The following is a 24,702-nucleotide window of genomic DNA, read 5'->3' on the forward strand; positions in this document are numbered from 1 at the left end:
GTGTGTGTGTGTGTGTTGGGGAGGGTTCTTTTTCACCTTAGTGAAACTCCTTAGAAGACTAATAAGAGGAGACGATTTGGATATCTTTACTTTTAGATGCATCTCCAATCAGTTGTTCAGTATGTTAAAAGATCTGAAAAATTAAACTTAAGCCTTAGGGGAGTAAGCCTTTAGAGAATTCTATTGGTAGCATTGCCCTTCGTTATCCTTGATGGTCTCTGGGTCAGTAATCTGATCACTGGAATCCGCAGTAAACATTGTGCCCCACCATTCCTTCCTTTATATTTTTCATTCAAATTCTCTTCCTTCTTGTGAATTTCTACTAGGAAGCAATTTATTCTTGACATTTGCGAGGCCTTGTGTCATAGCTTTATGTTCAGCAGCAGGAGTAGTTTGCAGTCTGATTTCACCACTGTGACTGCAGACAAGTCGCTTTACCTTTCTGAATCTCAGCATCTGTCTCTGAAAACTAAGTATAAAAATTGTGGCGACTGTACAGAGCTGATCTGACACAGGCTTAACGCACGCAAATGGTTGAACACAGAGCCCGGCACACTGTGAGCGGTCAATGAATGCGAGCTATTATTATCACCAACGCGGTGTCCTCATTGCCTCCCCACCAGCACGTCAGGGAGTGTTGCCGCAAGAGCCGAGCAGGCTGCCTCCAGCGAGCCGCTCCCAGCAGCGCCGCGGCCCGGCACCGCCAGAGTCCCTCGGACTCCATCCTCGCGGGTGCGTCGCCCTGCAGGAGTGCGGGGCCAGGGCCCTGCGGGGCGCGCAGGGTGAGTCTGTGGCATGGCAGGGGAGGGCGGTGCCGCGCTGGCCAGGGGTCCCAGGGGTCCCGGGAAACCCGGTGCAGCCTTGTCCGCTGGCCAAGGGGTTGTGGCCGGGGTGCTCACCAAGGGGCCGCGCGTCTTGCAGGGTGGGGCCCCCAGGAAGCTGCAGCAAGTGCGCCCCAGAGGGGCTCTCGTGCCCGCGCCCGGCCCAAGATGGCGCCCCTCCCCCTCCCCCGCGCGCCTCCGCCGCTCGGGGCGCGGCCCCGCGGCCTGCGCGCTCCTGGGCGGGGGATGTTGTGATGGAGAAGCCGCGGCGCAGCCGGAGCCCCGCAGCCTGAGCCACCTCCGCCACCTGGGCCTGGGGCCTCGCCGCGCAGGTAGGAGCTGCCCCTGCCGGGGCCCAACCTCGGCGGCCGGATCCCGACCCCCAGCAGGAGACCCGCTCTGCAGTCCCCTTCCTTGTGGCGGCCCAGGTCTCCCGGCCAGGCCCCAGGCCCCCCCAGACGTGGGCGGCCCTCCCACTGGGCTTCTTCAGACCACCCCCCCGTTGCCCCTCTCAGGGTCTGCTTTGGTCCTCACGCCACCCGCTCCCCTGATCTTTACCTCTTGCTCGTCGGGACAACTAGGGGGCAAGTGTAGGGGACGCGGAACGAGGGGCGGCGGGGGTGGGGTGGGGGAGGGGAGGTCTAGCGCTGGAAGGGGACGGGTGGGGTAGGAAGCAGGCCACAGGGATTCCTGCGGGAGTCCCAGGCCAGGGCTCTGTCCAGCCGCATTCTGTTGCCCTCAGCGACCAAGGGGTGTGCCCTGGGGCCGGCTGTGTCCCCAGTTCCGCCAGGAGGCCTAGCACTCTCAGGAACACTCATTAGGAGCAGTCTTCCCACCTTCAGTTCCGAGGTTGTTCCGACCCTATTTTGAATCTGCCTGTGTGTCTGTTGCGTTCGAGCCCCTTCAGCTGTGGTTACAGCTTTCCACCCTTCAAGTCAAAATCTTATCCGCACTTCCTAACTTCCCATTCATTCTTGAAACCACTCCACTCCGTCCTGACACCCACTGAAACTGTCCATGCCAAGGTCACCTGAGACCTCCATTTAGCAAACTCTAGTGGACACTCTCCTGTGATCCCCCTTACCTCAGTATTCAGTTGGCTGTCAGTCCCCTCTCCTTGAAACATTTTCTCTCCTGAGCTGTTTTCTTTCATTTTGCCCTTTCTCCCTGGGTATTTTATTCACTTCCAAAAGTTTCAAATGTCATGTATATGCTGATGAATCCCAGATTTATGTATCTGGTCCAGACTTCTCTCCTGAAATCCAGACTTATATCCCACTGTCCTTGACATCTCTTTTTGAAATTCTAATAGGAATTCCCAGCCTACAGATCCCAAGTTGATTCCTGTCTACCCTTTTTCTAACTCTGTTCTTCTTTCAGCTTTCAGAAATGACTCCTTTTCAATCAGTTTCCAGGGCTAGAATCCTGGGCAACATTCTAGATTAACCTTTCTCCCTCATGCCTCATGCCTCTACATCTAATTTCACCAAATTTTGTCACATCCATTACCTAAATGCTTCTCAGATCCATTGTTCACTCCATTCCCACTGTTATTCCCACTGTTAAACTTAGTCTGGACTACCACCCTTTTTTCCTTGACAGCTCTAAGAGCAGGCCCTCTTGCTTAACTCACCTTAGCTATTCTCAACATAACATCCAGAGTGAGCCTTTAAAAAAAAAGCATATTACATTAACTCATTCAACAAATAGGATTTGAGCACCTAATATATACCAGGCACTGTGTTAGGTTCTGAAGATATAATTATGGGCAAAATAGACTGGGTTTATGAAGTTGAAAATCTAGAATGGAAATCAAATAAGTATAATATTACAAATGTAATAAACACCACAAAGGAAAGAGGTATGGTGCTTTGAGAGCACATGAAAAAAGAAGCTAAGTTGCTTGGGGAATAAGGAGAGAGGGTCAAGAAAGGTTTCTCAGAGAATATGATGTTTGAACTAACAGATATGAAGGAGGTTCATTAGGCTAAGGGAGTAGAGATTGGGTTAAGAGAGTAAAAGGAAGAAGCCCCCAGGCAGAAGGGAAATCATGCAGAAGGAGAGAGTTTGATGTCTTCATGGAATCCAAACCACTGAGGCTGGAGAGGATAGTAACCAAAGCTGGGAGCATGAGGGATAAGGTGGGGACCAGGCTAAGCAGGATAGTTTAGGCCTTGCTAAGAATTTTGATCTTAAAGTCCTTGACCTTGATGTACATTATTGATGATAATGAGGTACAGAGTAGATGAAGTTGACATTTTTCTCAGAAAATGAGTAGTACTTGGGCATAGATTGAATATTGGGAATGAGAGAGAATATTGTATCTCAGATGGTACCCCTACTTCTAATCTGCACAACAGAATGGATGGTCTTATCATGCCACCATCCCAGATCCTGAAAGAGGACCAGTTGGGGAAAAACACAAGTAAGCATATTAGTTTGAGCTGCCTTTGAGATTTTCAAATGAAGTTGTTGAGTAGAAAGTTGATGTATATGTGTGAAGCTCAGATGAGGGGTCTGATATGGAGATGTAAATTTGGAAGGAACTGAAACCACAGGCATGAATGAATACCTGTACTGCAAATGGGATAAGAAAGGGAAAAGGGCAGAAGAATGAGCTGTGAGGAATTCAGCCTGTAATGGCTGGTAGAGGAAGATTGCCAGCAAAGGAGTCTAAGAAGCCAACAAACAGTAACCAGAAGGTAGAAAGAAAACTGGGAAATGTAGAGTGTGGGAGCCACAAATGAAAGACGAGGAGTTCATGGGGTCAAATGCTGCTGAGAGTACAACCAAGATGACCAAGTGTCCATTGGATTAAATGACATGGGGTCATGTTGACCTTGGTAGGAGCTGTTACTGAGTCATTCTGGGAATGGAAGCTGCATTAACAGGGATAGGGGCTGGAGTTGGTAGTTGTATGTTTGAGGATGTTCCCCATCTAATGGCTTCCCTTTCCTCTGTAATTTGAAGAGCAGATCATCTTTGACAGGAGGGGGAGTTGGAAGGGGTGGTCCAAGGAGGGTTGTGCTCCAGGCTTAGACAGGCTTTCACTGATGCTGGGCTAGAGTAAGCCCCAGGCTCTGGTGATGCTTTCTTCTTTCCCCATCACAATGCTCAATCATTTGTTCAGTAAATAGGAAGTGCATATTGGCACCAGCGCTGTTCCAGATACTGGCATGTCGCTGCATTGTAAGGAGTTGTTCGATGACTCTTTCCCCTAGGCTGAGCTCCTCCAGGGTAGGAACCATTTCTTTCTTATTCATCACTCTTCCCCATGCCTACCACCATGCAGGGAATCTAGTAAGCTATCAGGTTAGAAGGCTCCTGACTGAGCAAGACTCAGTTTCTACCCCTGTGGTGTAATATTAGCTTTTTCAGGCTTTGCGGCCACTCCTTTGCGGCCAGCTTCTTGCCTTGAACTAGAACCTGTTTGGCTTTTCCCGTTCCCTGAGAGGCTCCGGGTGTCAGAGTGGGAGAGGAAAGGTTGAGTTGTGTTCCTTCTTGAAGAAATTAATCATTCGGTCCCTTTTTAAATTTTTTTTTTCGAGACAGGGTCTCACTAAGTTGTTGAGTATCTTAAATCGCTGAAGCTGCCTTCAAATTTGCCTCAGCCTCCCAAGTTGCTGGAATTACAAGTGTGAGCCACCTTGCTTGGTTAGTTGGTCATCTTTTTGACCTCAAAAAGGGAGATGATGGTGGCTACACTGTCTGGGATGATGTCCAGGCTTTAGCATTTATAGCAGATCTTCCTCATTCTACTCCCAGTACCTTCTGCCCTAGTGACCAGATTGGCAGGACTGCCCTGAAGTCAACCTGGCTTTTCACTGTCCTAGCCTCGGAGAGCATGTGCCCCTCTCAGAGCACAGTTCTCAGTGCTAAGGAGCTTGGTCCCAGCCTGACCTCTGAGAACCTGGCTCTGTTCACCATTGCTTCAGAGAAGGGCTTGTCAGCCCTCTGACTGTCAGAGTCATTGGGTCTTCCACCTACTAAAAGTTATGGAGATACCACTGTTGAACAGTCTTAAGCTGGAAGGTGGGTTTAAGTGAATTTCTCCCCGCCCCCGTCTTGCTGGACCTCAGCCTTACTTGTCCAGGATTCCTGTCCCATCTTACTCTCCTCTCAGTGGTCCCTCCATTATTTGGCAGTACCCTCCCTAAGACTGCCTTGCTCATTCCTACCATGTGGGACCACACAGGCTTTCTTGGTATTGATTCCCAGCCAGTTTCAAGCTTCCTAGTTCCTGGTTCCTCCCACCCCATTGTCTGTGCCTTCCATCCTTCCTTTCCTTCCACATGACAGCTCACTCTGGTAGACGTGCAGCACTCTCCTTGGTAATGGGAATGCAAAATTGAATAAGACATGGCCTCAGAGACTCTGATGCCATGTGGCACTGGATGTTATGGGACACAAGGAGGGAATAATCACTGGAGGGTGGGGAGAGTACAGGAAAGTTTGGTTAGGAGCTGTTTTGAAATGAGCCAAGTTTTGAAATACAAGTAGAGGTTCTCACAGGGGAGACAGGATTCCAGGCTGAGAGAACAGTATAAACAAAGAATAGGGCTTTGTCGGATGTGTGTGACGCATTCCAGAATCTGCCACAGTGCATATGACTGAAGTATAAGGTATGTAGAAGGTAGGAAGGAGGAGGAGATCTGAGAGGTCATAGGGGTTGGCTTACAGGGACTCTCCAGTATCCTGGTAATAAGCTCAGACATTATTTTAAAGGCAGTGGTGAGCCCTTTAATTTTTTAAACCAGAGAGTGACACAATCTGGTTTCCATTTTTGGAAGATTACTGTGGTTCTGGGTGAACGCAGAGCTATTTTTCTTCTTCCTTTATTCCAGTGACCATACGTTTCCTCATTGCCCAGGTGGAGTCACTTCAAGCAGATTAACAATTACATATGAGGCAGAAACATTGAAAGAAACCTTTTTCCATTTATTCTATCATATATGCATAGTGTCACCACTAGGATCTGAGAGCTAGAAACCATGGAAAGTGGAGCTGCGGCCTCAGGACCATGCACCACACCTAGAGATGGGGGAGCCTGTCTCAGGCAGTGGAACACTTGTTCTCAGCGCAGGAGGCAGAAAGTTTTGGGGCAGTGAGGAGTAGGGAAGAGCTCCTTAGTGGGAGAGCAGGGAGATAGGGAACTCATAAGAAATTGAGAACGGGCTGTGTTTAAGCAGTAGAATGCTTGCCTGGCATGTGTGAGGCCCTGGGTTTGATCCTCAGCACTGCATATAAATAAATAAATAGAATAAAGGTCCATTGATAACTAAAAAAAAATCTAAAAAATTGAGAACAAAACAGAAACAAAGAACTGTGGTGTGAGTTGGGATGGTCAATGAGGGGAAACTGGAGGGAGGGTCAGTTAGGAGGGGAGAACTCTGTGTGAGGCTGTTGCAAAAGGAGAGTGATAGGTGGGGTGGCTGAGGGAAGGATTGCAGTGAGGGCTTAGGATGAGGAAGAATTGGACGGGGGAAGTGAGTTGGGAGATGGAGGGGATAGCGAGGGTCCTGGTGGGGCACATTTTATAGTAGGGGTCAGAGAAAGAGAATAGCAGAGCCATGGAAGGTCAGGGAGAGTGAGAGGGTTCCATGGTGGGGATGTGATCTGTGAAGGGCTGGTGAGGAGGGCGTCTGAACAGAGTAGACTGTTTTTGTAGAATAGGAGATCCTCTCACCCAACAAGCAGGTGGAGGTGGGTTGAAGCATCACCAGCCATTTCCGAGACATGGTGCCATAACCTAAGTGTTTTCTGACACTGGCAGAGGATATGCTAAAACAGGACCTGGAGAAGATGTGAGGCCAAATTCATACATTCATTCAACACATTTTAAGTGTCTTCCTTCTCTGTGCCAGGACTGTGTTAAGTACTAGGCATACTGTCTTTGTGTGGGTGGGAGCAAAAAAAAAATCCTCTCCAACATGGAATTTAAATTAGGGTCAAAATTATTTATCATGAAATAAAATAAATACTAAATTAGCCTAGGAAGAATGTGGGGTGCAGAGGAGGGGAGTGGTAGTCTGCAGTTTTAAAACAGGTGCTCAGGGAAGGCCTTGCTGAGGAGGTAACATCTGGGCAAAGACACGAAGGACTGGAGGGTTTAGATCCAAGGCTTCTATGGTGACCCAGGCATTGGCCATTTTAAGGGCTGTAAGGGGGAACTGGTGTTCAAGGTGAGATACTTCATAGAATAGTCACCAAAATGTAATCTTAACTGGCCAAAGGAACCAGAATTGGAGCTCAAGACCCTTCCTCTGTGACCTGTCTTCCTGTGCTATGCTCTGAAGGTTAGCTCTATACTCATTGCTCTTGTCCACCCAGTCCCGATTATAGGGAGGGCTTGGGAGCTGGTTGAGTTTATTTATAATGATTCAAACATCCTGGGGAGCTCACATTGATGGGGCTTGGGATAGCAGTGTGGCAGGAAGAAAGGGACACTAAGTGTCCAGTGTCCAAAACACATGAGCCAGTCCCATGCCAGCTGTGTCCCTGGCACAGTAAGCTCGGGTTGGATGAGCTGGGGGTGGGGATGCACAGAGAGCCATTGTGTGGAGGCTCTGTTGGTGGTAGTGAGGGCAGAGCAGGCGCCGACTGTGCTATCCCAGATGATCAGGGCTGGGGAATTTGGGGATGCAGTGGGCAGCACACCTGGTCCTGGCCTGTGGTGGTGGTGATGGTACAGGGACGGAAGTTGAGCCCAGTCATTCTCATGGTATACAGAGCAGTGTGTGCTGGTCTACAGAGTGTGGGGAGATGAGAGTCAGGGCACAGGTGTGAGGCAGAAACAAGGATGTTGCTATTCTGCTATCAGCTGCTCAACATGGTCTCCCTTCCCCACTCCACAGGATCTGCCAAGGCCATGTCTGTTCCATCGTCATTGAGCCAGTCGGCCATTAATGCCAATAGCCACGGAGGCCCTGCACTGAGCCTACCCCTGCCCTTGCACGCTGCTCACAACCAGCTGCTCAACGCCAAGCTGCAGGCTACAGCTGTGGGACCTAAGGACCTGCGCAGTGCGATGGGGGAGGGTGGTGGGCCTGAGCCAGGCCCTGCCAATGCTAAATGGCTAAAGGAGGGCCAGAACCAGCTCCGGCGGGCTGCCACAGCCCACCGTGACCAGAACCGCAACGTGACCTTGACCCTGGCAGAAGAAGCCAACCAGGAGCCTGAAATGGCACCGTTAGGCCCCAAAGGCCTGATGCATCTATACTCTGAGCTGGAGCTCTCAGCCCACAATGCGGCCAATCGAGGGCTTCGAGGACCTGGCCTTATCATCAGCACTCAGGAGCAGGGGCCAGATGAAGGAGAGGAGAAGGCAGCAGGGGAGGCTGAGGAGGATGATGAAGATGAGGATGAAGATGAAGAGGAGGACTTGTCTTCTCCCCCAGGGCTGCCTGAACCCTTGGAGAGTGTGGAGGTCCCCCCTGGGCCCCAGACCCTAACAGATGGCCCCCGGGAACACAGCAAGAGTGCCAGTCTCTTATTTGGTATGCGGAACAGTGCAGCCAGTGATGAGGACTCAAGCTGGGCTACCTTATCCCAGGGAAGCCCCTCCTATGGCTCCCCAGAGGACACAGGTACCTTATGGAATTTGATGTGGGAATGTGGGAGGGTATGGGGAGGGGGTCAGAGGTCAGGCTTCATAGAGGCCAGGGACAGCCCAGACATGAGTTACAGAGTCCATGTCCTCAATCTTCAGCAGGCCTTGCCCAGGTTGTCTCATCCAGAGAGTGCATAGATAGTTTGATACCTCTGTTCATCACATGTGCCATGATGGATGGATCTATTTGTTATGCATTCCATCTTAGTTAATATATGGATTAGTCAGTTTTTTGGATACTTACTAGGTACTGGGCACTTACTGGCCCTCTGCTCAGCATGATCATATTTAATATTCACAATAATGCTCTGAGGTAGATACTGTTGTTATGCCCATATTTCAAATGATGAAAAAGAAGCCTGGAAAAGTTGAGTAGCTTTTAGAAGATGACAGGGAGAACTGAGATCTAAACCTAGTCTGAATTTAGGCCTGATCTCTCAGTCCTATGTTACTCTGTCACCAGTGCACACAGCAGGATGCACTGAGGTGTGCTTGGCAGCCTGCTGCTTTAGCAGGCCAGATCTGGAGGGAGCAACTGGTCCTCCACATAGAAGTCTCTTTGGAAAGATTGGCAGTATTTTATGTTTATGATTCACGTGCCCTGTGCAGAGCACCATGATGGCCATTGCAACAATACAATTTTTCAGGAATAGGATATTGACCAAAAGTTGGGGAGCAAAGGAAGAATTAACCTATGCTTACACTTAAATTAGTTGACATTTGCTAATATTTCACAGAGATATGGACAGAGCTGAGGAACAAAGAGCAGATAAGAGACTATATCTGCAACCTAGAAATTCTGTGAATGGAGTAAAGATTAGTGGGGCTAGGAATGGTGGGCCATTTCTGTAATTCCAGAGACTTGGGAAGCTAAGGAAGGAGGATCACAAGTTTGAGACCAGCTTCAGCAATTTAGCAATTGCTGTCTCAAAAAATAAAAGAGATTGGGTATATAACTCAGTGGTAAAGCACCCTTAGGTTCAATCTCTAGTACCCCCTCAAAAAAAGTGGTGGGGTGTTGAGGATGTTGCAGAGCACCCCTGGTTTAATCCCTAGTATTGTTAAAAATCCCTAGTATTGTTAAAAAAAAAAAAAAAGTAGAAAGATTGAGGGGCTAGGAATGCAACTCAATGATAGAATGCTTGCCTGGTGTGCATAAGGCCCCAGGTTTGATCCTCAGTGCTGGCAAAAAAAAAAAAAAAAAAGAAAGAAAGAAAGAAAGAAAAGACTTCCATCTTCACCAGGCAGTGGACTTAATACCCAGATCCCAAACTATGGAAACATGCAATTCGGATGAGCTTAGAGCACACCATTCCCTTATGAAAAATTCATTATGGATATTTTCAAGTAAATACAAGAAACAAAGATAGTAATGAGCCTTATTTACCCATGACCCAGTTTCAATAATTACTAATACATACTTAATCTTGCTACATCTATGTCCCTACCCACTTCTGGGTCCCAGCCTGTTATTTTGAACTTTCATTTGTAAATGCATTACATATGCATTTCTCCAAGGAAAAAAAACTCCTTAAAAAATACTACAATTTCAATATCCTATCTACAACATTTAAACAATTCCTAGTATCATCAAATGCTCAGGCAATGTTATTCTCCCAGTTGTCTAATAAATGTCCCTACCTTTTAGGAACTTCAGACTCTGAATCCAAATATGTCCACGGTTGATATGTCTCTTAAAGTTTCTTTTGATCTACAAGTTTCCATCATCTCTCTCCTTGTTTTTCAGGGTTTTTTTTTTTGTTTTTGTTTTTGTTTTTTGTTTTTTAAACTAGAGAACCATGTTATCTGATGTGGGGTTTCTGGACTTTTCAGACTCATTCCCTGTGGTGGTGTTTAGAATGTTCCTCTTCCCTTGGATTTCATGTAAATTAGTAGATAGTTTTAGAGCTTGGATCAGATTCAGATTCGAGGGTTTTTGTTTTGTTTCTGTAAGAACACTTTATAGGTGGCATTGACTATACCAAAAGCTTCTCTTTTTGTGAAGTTAGTGGCCTTTGATGGTCACTGATTCCACCCCACACCACCCTGCCTCCCCTACCTTTTTTTTCCAGCACTGGGAATTGAACCCAGGGGCACTCTACCACTGAGCTACATCCCAGCCCTTTTTATTTTATATTTTGAGACAAGGTCTTGCAAAGTTGCTGAGGCTGACCTCCAATTTGTGATCCTCCAGCCTGAGCCTCCTGAGTATCTGGGATTAGAGTTATTAAAGGTGTGTACCATTGAGCCTGGTACCTCCAGCCCCTAAGAAGGAACAGCCTTTGTTTCACTCTAGCTGGTTATTTATAGGGTTGAGTATAGTAGTGTATAGGGTTAAAAATGTAGCATCAATGGAGCCAATTCAAGGGAAACTGAAAATTAGATATTGATATAAAATATCCTAATCTCTAAACATTAGCAACTAATTCTGTTTTTTCAAAATCACTATGTGGGCCACACAAAATCAATCTGAGGCTTTCATCAGTCTGCAGATAGTCTGAGGCTATCTGACTAATTAGAAAACCTAGGGAGTGAGTCTTGGTTAAAAAGAGGCCTGGAGCTTAGTGGTTTCTGGATGATCATTGGCAGCTGCACTTAGGAGCCTCTGGGGATTGTGGGGTAGGAGTGCTGAAGAACTGGGAGGGGCATGTGGGCAGGGGCAGCAATCTCAGCAAGGTAATGTGGGAGTGGCAAGAGAAGTCTTAAGGATCATGCCCTGGTAAGAGACTGTGGGTATTGAGGGTAGACGTGTGGGGCCAGTCCCAGAAGGGGCTGAGTCACTTCTTACTCTGGTGACTATCACTATGATCATGAGGACCACAGAGGTTTGAGCTCTTGTAGGAATGGGAATAGGATTGAGCACAAATTATTTTCTCCTTTCCATCCTAGGATCTCCACAAAGTTGTTGATATGATGCCTAAATAAAGGAATGAGTGAATTAAGTGAATAGATGATAAATGAATGAATGAACTTTACTCCCTATTTTGGGTTCATACCAGGTTCTGTACCTGGTCTAGTCCTAGATGCTGGGATGTGTACTACACAGGAAATGTGCATTCACAGTCCAGTGGGGAAACAGAAGTAGCTACGATCTGTATGATGATCTGGGATGTTGGGGAGGTGTGGGAGGAATCCTTTACCTGCCTGTGTGTGTGGTGGGGGAGAGAAGAGTGGGTCAGTTTCAGGAAGTGACCTTTACACTGATGTCTGAAGGTGGAGTAGATGATAGTGAGGTGAAGATTGAGAGGAGGGAGGCTGGGCTTGGGAAAATGAAAGATGTGTCCCAGAGAAATGGGGAGGCTGAAGAGTGATCAGAGATAAGGCTGAGAGGCAGACAGTGGCTCATAATAGCACGTAAAACCTTTGGAGAAATTTGGATTTTATCCTGAAGGCAATGAGAAAATAATTACAAGTATTTCATTTAGAGTAATTTGATTGGTTTAGCTTCTCATAAGAATTGTTCAGGCTGTAATGTGCAGCCCAGATCGGTGGAAACTAGATAGGAAAATGGAGACTAGTTATGAGGCTGTTGCAGCGATCCAGGTTAGAAGAAGAAGAAAAAAAAAAAAAAAGCTAGTAATCTGGTAGTGATGATGTGGGATGGAGAGAGGGAAGAGCATTAAGTGAATCACTGAATCCTGAGCAAATGAATACACCTGGCTTAGCTACTGAGGTATTTGTGAATGGATGAAGAAAGGAAGGAATGAAACGTGAATATTTGGATTCGTGTGTAAATGCCTGCATGAATTGATGCAGAAAAGTGTCCATTCTGGAATAAATGCATGTGTGTGGAAGCAAAGGCCCCTGTAGGCTGTGCTTGGAGGGAGATGTGCCAAGCTCCAGAAGGGCCTCCCAGATGGTCAAGGGGGGAGAAGCTGCCCTCCAGGACAAATCGGAAGGATGAAGCTCTTTGAAGCAGGAAGGCAAAGGCTGACAGGAATGGCAGATGGATTGATGTGTGTGACTCAGGAGATGGTGAACTGGACCGAGATTCCAGAAGTGTCTGACCCTCCATGAAACAGGCTGCGACTCTGGAGGGCAGGGGCTCCTGGTTGCTGGTGTTCCTGGAAGGTTTTAGCAAAGAGCCCTGAGTGCAATGGAGGGTCTCTGGGGAAGAACTTGAATTTGATAAGTCTCAGCTGAGTGTCAGAGCCTGATGTGGGGATTGGAGAGATAGTGATGACTGCCTAGAAGGCAGCTAGATGGGCAAGAAGAGCCCCTCCTCATTGGATGTCTGTGGGCACATCTCATTTGTAAGCTGAGGATGGTGAGGCACTTTGCTAAATAGCTCATGTCAGGTGTGCAAGCACCTTGGTGTAACCAGCCCCTCTGTGCCTTGTTGCCCAGCATCCTGGGTCTTGAGACTGCCTGTCCCTCAGTGCTGCCTCTTGGACCAGTCAGGATTCCTGGTTTCCCTGGTAACGGAAAGCACGTCAGCAGCCTGGGCGCTCCCAGCCGGTCCTGTGCTGCGGTTGCCGAGGAGACGCTGCAGCCTAGCTGGGCCCTAGCAGGTGAGGGGGGGTGGTGCTGGGAAGCCCCAAGCCCTGCCTCAAGCTTGCTAGGGTCCAGGCCCTCAAGGACCACCGTTAGGTTCAAGCCGCTGGGCAGGTTCTAGGCAGGGGAAGCATCCCTGAGGGCCTTGAAGCCACACCCTATTTATGCTGAGAGCTATAGGCTCTGCAGGGCTCTAGGTGGCTGGGTTATTCCCCAGAGGCTGAGCCTCCTAGTGTTCCTAAGATTAGGCTTGACTGTGGCATTGAGGTGACTGCTGAAGAGTGGGATGGAGATTCAGGATTGGGGGAGAGAGGTCAGGGTCAGGAGGAAGAGGTGTAAGCAGGAAGGGCTAGGGTCTCATGAGACCCCCACTTCCTACTCCCATCCTCATTCCAAAGAGCTTCTCTAGTTTGGTGGTCTTGGCCCCTCCCTAGTGAGCTCCAGGCGGGGGAGGATCTTGCCTGGCAGACGCTCTGCCCTGGTGAGAAGGGGGGTGGGATGAGCTTTTCTGTGCAGCCCAGCACCAGGCTGTGAGCCCAGCTGGCAGGGCTGGAGGGGCTGTGAGGAGGGAGGGTGGAAGCAGGAGGGGCCAGGAATGAGCACCATGTTCTCCCAGGACTTCTTCCTGGCCATCATCCTTCAGGACAGCAGCCCAGGTGAGGGGCAGCATGGGTCTGGGCATGATGTGGGCTGGGGCTGGCAGAGAGAGCAGAGGTGGAGGATATATGAGCTGGGTGCCAGGGATGGAGTAGTCTAGCTCTGCTAGTGAAGGAGGGGTATATGTCACAGATGCATGGTATGTATGTATGTACATGATGTGTTTGCCTGCATCTACATGTGCCAGGGGTCATGGTATGGGTGTGATGGGGCCGGGGGCTGACAAGTATTGTGTGTCTGAATGGGCATCCCCCTATATGTGTGGTAGCCACATATGTGTTGGGTTATAGTGGTGTGCGATCTGCACACCTGTGACAGGGGCTAGTATATATAGCTTTATTTGTACACATGTCTTCAGAAGTATATGGAGTTGGTGTGTGTGTGTGCCCCTGTGCACATATGTGCACCTGTATGTGATACCTGCCGTGTGTGCTGGCATTTTCTGTATGTGGCATACCCTTGTGTTTGTGGCTGCATAGGTATGTGGTAGGGCTTGTATATGTTATGTGTCTGTGTACATATGTATGTGTGCAGGAGCTGGTAGGTGTGTGCACCTTTGTGTACCCCAAAATATGGATATATATGATGTATGAGAGGTTAATTAGGGTCACCCACCCTCTCTCTCACTCCCATCTTTCTTTCCTTCCTGCTTTCTTCCTTCTCTTCATGTGGCCACAGTAGACAGTAGCAGGGCCCAGGGGGAGACCTGAGCCATGTTCCCTGCTGGTGGTCCCCCATGAGGTGACTCAATACTGTAGGCCCTAGAAGGAAGCAGGAACCATGCTGTGCTGTGGCCCTTTCCCCACCACTTCGTCTCAAGTGTGGGGTCTCAGGGAGGGGACTGAGCATAGGATCTGTGTCTGTTTTTTGAGTGGACTGACCCTCACCAAGTCTCCCACCTGGCAGATTCCTTCTGGAACCCCAACGCCTTCGAGACGGATTCCGACCTGCCGGCTGGATGGATGAGGGTCCAGGACACCTCAGGGACCTACTATTGGCACATCCCGACAGGGACCACCCAGTGGGAACCCCCCCGACAGGGCTCCCCCTCACAGGGGAACAGTCCCCAAGAGGAGTCCCAGGTGAGGCTCAGTGGCCTATTGTTTCTTGACCAGGGATGGAGAGGGTGTGTGCTGCTAGAACAGGATGGAGCAACCACTCACTTCTCCCATCCCCTCTCCCAGCTCACCTGGACAGGCTTTGCCCATGGAGAAGGCTTTGAGGATGGAGAGTTTTGGAAGGTGGGTGAGGGGACCTGCTTCACCATGGAGGTAGCTGGAGAAGGTGCATCATTTTGGTTCTGATTCCTCAGTTTCTTTCCCAAGGATGAACCCAGTGAGGAGGCCCCAATGGAACTGGGATTGAAGGACCCTGAGGAGGGGACATTGCCCTTCCCAGCTCAGAGCCTCAGGTGAGTCACTGGACACAGTGGGCTAGCAGCAGGATGGATCTCTTTGGAAAGGGCCTTGGGATGACTCCATATATGGGGCACCATGTCAAGTGTTGCCATTTGCCTCCAGCCCAGAGCCACTGCCCCAAGAGGAGGAGAAGCTGCCTCCACGGAATGCCAACCCAGGAATCAAGGTTTGTTCCAGACTGGCACCCATTCTGCAGACTGGAACCCTTGTGTGGTGTGCAGGTTAACCCTTCATGGAGTGCTGTGAGGGTATCTTTAGTCTTAGTGAAGCTTCCAGGTCCTGAGTTAGGAGTTCTTCCAGTCTTTAGCACAGAACCACTTGTCTGAGCTGAAGGCTCATCAGTTTTTGATTCAGCCAGCCCAGTGACCTGCCACAGACCCTTCCAGGCTAGTCTTAGATGCTTCCTTGTACCAGTAGGGGTCTCTTCTGAGCTTTTCCTCTTTTTGGCCATATCCTAGCTAAGGGGCTTCTCAGTCTTAGTTCAGAATGCCCTCCCACCTGCCAAGTTCTGAGTCAGGAAATTCTCTGTTCTGTGCCCAAGGCGTCTACAGTTTCAGCTCAGACTTTCTACCCCAATCCCTTCTGTGTATGGCAGTGTTTCGCAGTGCGTTCCCTAGGCTGGGTGGAGATGACTGAGGAGGAGCTGGCTCCAGGACGCAGCAGCGTGGCAGTCAACAATTGCATCCGTCAGCTCTCCTACCACAAAAATAATCTGCATGACCCCATGTCTGGGGGCTGGGGCGAGGTGAGGGCCTGAATCAGGGAGTTGGTGGTGCTATGGGAGTGTGCAGGGAATGTGAGAGATGGGAGATCTTACCTGCCCAAGGAGGGACTGGGGGAGGGGTGTTGGGCCAGCCCAAGTAGTCCTCCCGTGGGATGGATGAGTGACCTCAGCCTGAGACTGTGGGGAATGGTTGTCTAACAGCCCCAGGGATGATAAAGGAAGTCATGGGAGAGAGGACATGTGACCTCTATCAGAGTGAGGCCTGCAGGTGGGTGGTCTGACACCAAAGCAAGACCCTCCAGCTGTGACTGATGTTGCCTGAACTGGAAGTGGCAGAAATCATCTGTCTTCCCAGCTGGGATACCAACGAGTGTCTGCTTTTGGGGCCTGCAGGGAAAGGATCTGCTGCTGCAGCTGGAGGACGAGACACTAAAGCTGGTGGAACCTCAGACCCAGGCCCTACTGCACGCCCAGCCCATTATCAGCATTCGAGTGTGGGGCGTTGGGCGGGACAGTGGAAGGTGGGAGCAAGGCCTGGGATTTGAGGGTGGGGTTCATCCATCAGTCCAAGTCCTCCTCCCTAACTCTGTTCTTTGCCTCTCTTGTGCTGCCGGACCCAGGGAGAGGTACTATGCCTATCTGCCATGATCATCCCCCCTCCCACACCTGGATCAGACACCTTGAAGCACCCTAGCTCCCCTGTTCTGCCCTGCCCCTTCTTGCCCGCTGTGCTTAACCATTAAGCCCTTCCTCAGCATGCTTGCCTGTCTACCCTCCCTCCAGAAGGCAGCACCTTTAGGGCATCGTCCAAGGGCAGAAACTGGAGAAGCTGTGATGGGCAAGGAGGATGTGGGTGGGGTGGTGGTCAGGCTCAGCACTTGATGGCTCTGGGAGACACTGAGGTGCCCCTCCCCCAACAGGGACTTTGCCTACGTAGCTCGCGATAAACTGACCCAGATGCTCAAGTGCCACGTGTTTCGCTGTGAGGCACCTGCCAAGAACATCGCCACCAGCCTGCATGAGATCTGCTCTAAGGCACGGCCCCCTCCACTCCCTGGACCAGCTGCCACCTTTGCTCTACAAAGGCGTGGGTGGAGTCACTGAGGGGGTGGGGGGTTCCAAGGCCATGAAGCTCTAATAGATACCTCGCCTCTCCTCCTGTCCATTCCTTCCTTCTTCAGATCATGGCGGAACGGCGCAATGCTAGATGCTTGGTAAATGGACTATCTCTGGACCACTCTAAACTTGTGGATGTCCCTTTCCAAGGTCAGTATCACAGCCCCACCAGGTCCAGCTCAACTTTGTTGGCAAAGGTGGGGCAACCAAAGGAAGAGGTGTGAGCTCTCAGTCATGAGAGAAAAATGAGCACTTGGAGATTAAATACTTTGGATCACATAAGTGAAGGGACTTTGGTTAGGAATCAGGGAGAAGAAGCGGAGGTAGGGTCTTATCTGGGCAAATGCCCAGGTTATGCCCTGATGTTGAAGACTAGGAGTAAGCAAGGTCTACCACCACAATTGACTCCTCTTCTTTCCACAGTGGAATTCCCAGCACCTAAGAATGAATTGGTACAGAAGTTCCAAGTCTATTACCTGGGGAATGTGCCTGTTGCTAAACCTGTTGGTACGTATGTCCTTTCTACCCAGGGACCATCATCCTGATCCCAGAGCTCTGTCCCTGCCCTCTGCCTTCCAGTACTTTTTCTAGTGGACCTTCCTTACACTTGGTGTCTCCCTGCCCTTCAGAATTCATCCCATCTCCCTGTACCTCTGTCCTGACTGCACCCGGTGGCTTAACCTCTAGCAGCAGTCAGCATGCCTTCACTGAGCACCTGTCATGTTACCAGTGCTGAGCCAGACACAGAAGGATAGTCCACTCCTGCATTCTGTGCAAAAGCTTTGGTGGGTTTGGGGTACAGGTATTAGGTGACTGGAGATACCAGGTAGCAGTCCAAAGATGGGTTTGGTGTTATAGCACCAGCTGTGGATCATGAGCATCCAGAGAGAGCAGTAAGCACCATTGACCCATGCTTTACTGTTTTCAAGCCCTTCCATTTTAGTTGTTGTTGGTACTGGTGATTGAACCTAGGGGCACTTTGCCACTGAGTTATATCCCTAGACCTTTTTTTTTTTTTTTAAATTTTGAGACAGGGTCTCACTAAGTTGTTGAGAGCCTCACTAAGCTGCTGAACCTGGCCTTGAGTTTGCAATCCTTCTGCCTCAGACTCCCAAGTCACTGGGATTATAGATGTGCACCACCACCCAGGCTTCAAGCTTTCCCATATTATGACATTTAATTTTTGATAATACTGTGAAGTTGGGATCATGATTCATGCCTATTTCTAGATAAGGAACTGAGGAAACTATGCTTTTATGATACCTATATTTATTTGTTCATTCACTTAACAAATACCTTTGAAGTTTACCATGTGCCAGGCCCTGTATTAGGCACTGGGAGAACATTGAATATAGTCTTACCTTCATGGAGTGCAGGAGGTTACAGTGGAAATATCAAGAGTTAACCAAATAATCACATAAATGCAAAGGTAATAATAAACTTAGTCATTCTTAGAAAGAAAGTAGCAAGATGTAACAGGATTTTCATCTATTCTGGGGGATTAGAAGAAACTTCCCTGTGAAAGTGACATTTGAACTGAAGTAAATAGCATGAATAGAAACCCGTGTTGAAAAGTGGGATGGAGGTAGGTGCAGGATAGGGAAAGATCTTTCCAGAATGAACCACTGTGTGAGGGTCCAGAGTGGGAGACACTTTGGTACTTGGAAAACACTGAGAGAAGGCTAGCAGAGCAAGGCCAGGCTGAGAACTGGGCAGTGGTTGGTCAGTGAGAACCTCAGAGACCAGGTGAAGGATTTGGTCTTCAGCCTAAAAGGCAGCAAGGAGCCATTTTTGTTAGTTTCCATTACTATCACAAAAACATGGGATACCAACTTATAAAGAGAAAAGACTTATTTTGGCTCATTTTCAGAGTTTCTAGCCTCTGATCAGTTGACTCCGTTACTTTTAGATCTATAGTGAAACAACACATCATGCAGGAGCATATGGTAGACTCACAAAATGGTCAGGAACAAAGGGTAAGGAAGAAGCCAAGGTCCTGTCATCCTTTTAAAGGGCATGTCCCCAACCACCTACAGATCTCACACTAGGCCTGCTTCTTAAAGGTAACACAACCTTCTAATAGTGCTATAGGCTGAGGATCAACCTTCAACATATGGACCTTTGAGGGACACTTTCCAAACCATAACACCATTGAAAAAATTTCAGGAGAGTAATGGACGTAAGTAGGTTTGCATTTTATAAAGCTCACTTTGGCTATACCATGAAGAAAGATGTTAAGCAGCTAGAGATGAGTGTAGGTAGCTCAGTTAGGACACTCTTGCAGTAGTTATAACTACTGATGGTAGAACTGAAGAGGAGCATGTGGGTTCAAGAGCTTCTTAGACAATTAAAATCGATAGACCTTGGAGACTGATTTTAGGAGTGAAAGACAGAAATATTAAGGATGACTATCGGCATCCTGGTTTAGGACCTGGCTGGGTAGTGGTGCCATTCCCTAAAGGTAGCAAATGCTGGGAGAAGCCAGTTTTGGTGTGGAGATTGTGAATTCAGTTTTGGACATGCTGAGTTTGAGGTACCCTTGGCAAGGTTGAATTGGCAGCTTGATTCACAGGTCTGGAGCTGAGAGCAGAGATCTGAACTGGAGATAGTGTATCATGGGTTTGTAGAGGAATCAAAGTCACATGTGTGGAGTAGATCAACCCCAGAAGGTGGGCAGCCTGAAATGAGAAGGGAAATAGACTAGGCCTAACTTTGGAGCCCTCCAACATTTAATGGATGGGTGGAAGAGGATGACACTTCCAAGGATAGTGAGAGTAGGAGATAGGTGGGAGGGAAAAAAGAGACTGCTTCTTGGAGTGTCCTGTGTCAGGTGTCATGTGTCAAATGACACTGAGGAAGAACTAAACAAGTGCGGTGAATGAATACACAGATGAAGGAATAAATGAATAAGACTTGCCTCAGATTACCTACAGAGCCAAGAAATGGTAGTCCTAGAACCCAAACCCTGGTCATCTTTAAATCTCTGCTCTTTGCTTCAAACCATGCTTATTTTAATGACCAAAACCTTAATTTCAAAGAGGAAGCCCTTCTTTGAAAAGTTGGGGATTGGGGTTCTGAAGGAAAGCTTGGATTTGCAGAGGAGTAGATATTCCAATTAGATTCACTGCCAAAGACTTGGAGCTAGAGGTGAGCATAGCATGCTCAAGGAGCAGGAGGCTTGTGTTTCCTCCTCACCCTTAATTTCTAACCCCTTTTTGACTCTTCCAGTTATTAGCTGTTAGCCCTAGTCCCATATCTGGGTTTTTTTTTTTTTCCCCCTCTTCAATCTGTCACCTTACACAGCTCTGTAGGTCTGCTTTGGTTAAACTAGGCCTTTAGACAGGTAGTTTCTTAGCTCACTTCCTGCTTTCTCTATACTCCCCACCCCACCTTTTTCTTTTTTTTTTTTTTTTTGGTTACCAGAGATTGAACCCAGGGATGCTTAACATGACAGTAGAATGCACTTTGATACATCATATATAATGAAGTATACTTTCTCATTCTTCTGGTTATACATGATGAGAATACCACTCGTCATATAGTTATATACATGGGGTAATAATGTCTGATTCATTCTACTATCCTTCATACCCCATCCCCCTCCCCTCCCTTTACTCCCCTCTACCTAATCTAAAGTAACTCTATTCTTCCCTAGCCGCCCCCCCCGCATTGTGAATTAGCATTCGCACATCAGAGAAAATATTTGTCTTTTGGTTTTTGGGGACTGGCCTATTTTCCTTAGCATATTATTCTCCAGCTCCATCCATTTACCTGCAAATGCCATAATTTCATTCTTCTTTAAGGCTAAGTAATATTCCATCATATACATGTATACCACATCTTCTTTATCCATTCATCTGTTGCAGAACACCTAGGTTGGATCCATAGTTTAACTATTGTGAATTGAATTGCTATAAACATTGACGTGGCTGAGTTATGATAGTATGTTGACTTTAAATCCTTTGGGTATAAACCAAGAAGTGGGATACCTGGGTCAAATGTGGATCCATTCCAAGTTTTCTTAAGAATCTCCATACTGCTTTCCATAGTGGTTGCACTAATTTGCAGTCCCACCAGCAATGTGTGAGTGTACCTTTTATCCTACATCCTCGCCAACATTTATTGTTGTTTCTACTCTTGATAATTGCCATTCTGACTGGGGTGAGATGAAATTTTAAAATAGTTTTTATTTGCATTTCTCTAATTACTATAGATGAACATTTTTTCATACATTTGTTGATTGATTATATTTCTTCCTCTGTGAAGTGTCTGTTCAGTTCCTTAGCCCATTTATTAATTAGGATATTTGTTTTTTGGTGATTCCCCAGCCCTTTATATGTTTTATTTTATAGACAGGGTTTCACTAAGTTGCTTAGAGCCTCAATAGCTTGCTGAGGCTGGCTTTGAACTTGTGATCCTCCTGTCTCAGCCTCCCTAGTGGCTGGGATTGCAGGCATGTGCCACCATGTCTGGCTATCTATACTCCCCTTTTAGCCTCCTTTTTAAATATTTCTCCTACTGAAGCTGCAATGGTCATTCATTAATGATTCATTCATTTAGCAAATGATTATTGAATACCTGATTTAAGTCAGGTACTATTCTAGGTCTGGGCATACATTAATGAACAAAACTGAAAAAAACAAAACAAAACAAAAAAAAACCCTGTCTTCAGGTAGCTTACATTCTATAGAAGGGAAAATAGACAATAAAATAAGTAAAGTATATGGCATTTTAGAAGTCAACAACTATAAAAAAGTACAGCTGGATAAGAGAGATTGGGAGTATGAGTCTGATGGGGAGGGTGTTTTAGTCCTGAGCTGTTACTAAATCTGACAGCCTTTTTCTATACCACATTCTTTGCTTTTTAAATTTATGTATGTAGGTATGTACATATGTACGTATGCTTGTCACTGGGTTTTTTTTTTTTTTTTCTAGCATCATGGGAGTTTTATTTGGAAATGAATTTTGGACTATCAATACAAATGCCAAGACACTACACAAAACATCCACAGGAACTTTTTTTCATTTTTTCTGAATTGTTCACAAACATTTCCTGTCACTGGGGTTTGAACCAGTAGTGTTCTACCTCTGAGACATATCCCTAGCCCTTCTTACTTTCCATTTTTAGAGAGGGTCTTGCTAAGTTGCCCATGCTGGTCTTGAACTTGCAATATTCCTGCCTCAGCCTCCCAAGTGGCTGGGATTACAGGTGTTCACTATGGCACCCAGCCATTTCCTTGCTTTTGCCACTTCCCTGTCAATATGTCCCCGAAACTGCCACCAGGCTCCACTCCCAGTTATCTATAAATTCAGCAGTTTGACCTTGATGTCCTTCACACCTCTATGAACTTGGAGGTTTCCCATTTCTTTGGCCTAAATTCATAGACATCACACCCCTCTGCCCTGTTTTTGGGGTTCCCTTGCAGTGTGACCTGGTATTTCCACTCCTACCTGTGTGGTCACCCTTCTGTGGCTCCCTGTGTTACTCGGTTTACCAGTGTGGTGCATTTGCCCATGCTGCCTTGAGGGTGACTTAGTCATGCACCTGGAATCCTTCAGCAGATGAATTCTGTGTTAGGACTGGGGACTTAGAGATGAATCAAACATGCTCTCTGCTCTTGAGATGGCCACAGTCCAGTTTAAAAAAGAGTTTCCAGCAGTTATAAGATATTGTGGTAAGAATTGTCTTAGATTTGTCCTTTCCCTGTTCTGGAGAAGGCTTCCCAGCCAGGACCTGAAAGATGAGAATCTGGAATTCTCAGACAGCCAGTGCCACAAGGGCACTCCAGACAAAGGCTTCTCCCTCAATCATTGTCTGTGTCCCATGAGGGCATCCTCCTCTCTTGCTTTATATTCCCCATCTGCCTAGCAGGCCATTTGCCAAGATTAGATGTTAATAAATGCTATATAAATCATTTGAAGCTCAGAGAGCAGTAAAATTATGAGGCTTGACAGTTCAGATGAGGCCTGTTTTGGAAAGACTTGCACACTTGGGAGAGAAGTTTGGCCTTGATTCAGCCAGAGGTAAGATGAGCAAGGCCAAGGTTGGAGGAGACTTTCATGGAAGATATTTATCCTTTGCTTTGTCTTCTGTTCAGAAAGCAGCCATGTGGTCTGCTCCCAATAGGAACTCAGAGGCACTAAAAGGGGCATGAACCACAGGGGCATGTACCTTTTGTGTTGACTCTTTGTGAAGGTGTAGTAAATCAGTCAGTTCATTAATATAGCAGGGACTAGAACCTATACCTCTACTGAGCTTTGTGCTCCTGTGTTGGTTCTTGCTGCATTCAAGCAAAAGTGGGATGCATGAATGGAAGTGTTTAAAAGTAGTTTCAGGTGAAGGAAAATATTGTTTTAATGGAAAGATGACTTATTTAAAAGTCAGACATGTTGACCATCAAGAACATTAGAGAAATTTTTGATCTGGGTGTGTTGGCACACACCTGTAATCCCAGTGACTCAGGAGGCTAAGGCACGAGGATCACAAGTTCTGGGCCAGCCTCAGCAACTTAGCAAGACCCTAAACAATTTAGTGAGACCCTGTTTCAAATATAAAAAATAAAAAGGTCTGGGGATATGGCTTAGTGGTAAAGCACCCCTGGGTTAATCCTTGATACCAAAAAAAAAAAAAAAAAGTTTTAAGTGAACTAAGAAAGCCCTTCTTAAATGGGCTGGTGGAGTGGGGATGGAGCAAGGACTCTGAGTTTGGTCAGCACTGAAGGCCAAGGGTAGAGCTGGGGTATCCTCACCCTGTCTTCAGTGGTGCTGTTTGTGTCGCTGTCTTTTAGGGGTAGACGTGATTAATGGGGCCCTGGAGTCAGTCCTGTCCTCCAGTACTCGTGAACAGTGGACCCCAAGTCATGTCAGTGTGGCCCCTGCTACACTAACCATCTTGCACCAGCAGGTAAAGAGCTGGGGTAGAAGGCCTGGTTGTGCCCTGCCAGGGTTGAGGGGAAGATCCTGAATCTGAGGATGTTCCATTTTAACTGGGTTCCTTCCCTCCAGACAGAGGCAGTTCTAGGGGAGTGTCGGGTGCGCTTCCTCTCCTTCCTTGCTGTGGGCAGAGATGTCCACACTTTTGCATTCATCATGGCTGCCGGCCCAGCCTCCTTCTGCTGCCACATGTTCTGGTGCGAGCCCAACGCTGCCAGCCTCTCAGAGGCTGTGCAGGCTGCGTGCATGGTAAGCAAGTGGGGTAGCAGGGTGGTGGTGGGACTTCACGTGGGACAGGTTGGAAAGTAAGTGCACTTCTGCCTCTCTGCAGCTCCGCTACCAGAAGTGTCTGGATGCGCGCTCCCAGACCTCCACCTCCTGCCTCCCAGCACCCCCTGCAGAGTCTGTTGCCAGACGTGTAGGTTGGACTGTCCGCAGGGGTGTTCAGTCGCTGTGGGGCTCCCTTAAGCCCAAACGTCTTGGGGCCCAGACCCCATGAAGATGCCCCCCTTCTCCTTCTACCTGCTCATGTTGGGCCCCAGGGAACTCATGGGTGTGGGGCAGAAAGGGGCCCTGAATGCTGTTCTTGAGGTCTCAGGTCCCCCAAATTGCCCTTTTCAGTACCTGAGTTCCCTGCCTAAGGGCTGGGGAGAGAAGAGATCTAATCCCTTCAAGGAAATAACACTGGATAAGACAAGAGGAGCAGGAAGCGAGACCAGTCCCGGGCTCTCCATCCCCAGTGTTTGAGGTGAAACAGGAAGAACTAGTCCAGGCCAGGCCCCATCCTTATAAGGCCCAGCAGGGCAGAAGTAGGGGACTGGTCCAGGCATGGGTCCCCTCTCCCCTGTTCTGTGGGCACCTCCGCTGTACTGATATCACTAATAAAGTCTGTCTGCGCTGCTATGTGCCTCCCTATGCCTGACACATCAT

General features: G+C 47.9%; 1 protein-coding gene across 5 annotated transcripts; it reads left to right on the plus strand.

Annotated features, from left to right (window-relative positions):
* The first annotated feature begins 122 nt into the window (after positions 1-122).
* Positions 123-24,675, plus strand: APBB1 (amyloid beta precursor protein binding family B member 1). 5 transcript variants are annotated; one of them, XM_079104304.1, is made up of 14 exons: positions 123-782; positions 7,676-8,407; positions 14,473-14,663; positions 14,766-14,822; positions 14,907-14,992; positions 15,102-15,165; positions 15,595-15,744; positions 16,117-16,244; positions 16,644-16,758; positions 16,905-16,989; positions 17,263-17,346; positions 23,628-23,743; positions 23,845-24,021; positions 24,104-24,675. In XM_079104304.1, the coding sequence occupies exons 1-14, from the start codon at positions 569-571 to the stop codon at positions 24,269-24,271; spliced, it is 2,367 nt and encodes a 788-aa protein (XP_078960430.1). In that variant the 5' UTR covers positions 123-568; the 3' UTR covers positions 24,272-24,675. The 5 variants fall into 5 exon arrangements, with proteins under 5 accessions (XP_078960430.1, XP_078960428.1, XP_078960429.1 ...); XM_079104302.1 differs by lacking the exon at positions 123-782 and adding an exon at positions 1,004-1,153; XM_079104303.1 differs by lacking the exon at positions 123-782 and adding an exon at positions 1,004-1,153 and having other exon boundaries at positions 14,488-14,663.
* The last annotated feature ends 27 nt before the right edge of the window (positions 24,676-24,702 follow it).

The sequence above is a fragment of the Sciurus vulgaris genome, assembly GCF_902686455.1.
Source record: "Sciurus vulgaris genome assembly, chromosome: 11".
Lineage (NCBI taxonomy): Eukaryota > Metazoa > Chordata > Mammalia > Rodentia > Sciuridae > Sciurus > Sciurus vulgaris.

Bases quoted from the DNA above. Each gene is read 5' to 3' on its own strand.
- APBB1 (XM_079104304.1), top strand. From the start codon at position 569: ATGAATGCGAGCTATTATTATCACCAACGCGGTGTCCTCATTGCCTCC. The intron at 14,664-14,765 runs GTGAGGCTCAGT...CCCCTCTCCCAG, and splicing joins GTCCCCAAGAGGAGTCCCAG to CTCACCTGGACAGGCTTTGC. The intron at 16,245-16,643 runs GTGGGAGCAAGG...CTCCCCCAACAG, and splicing joins GTTGGGCGGGACAGTGGAAG to GGACTTTGCCTACGTAGCTC.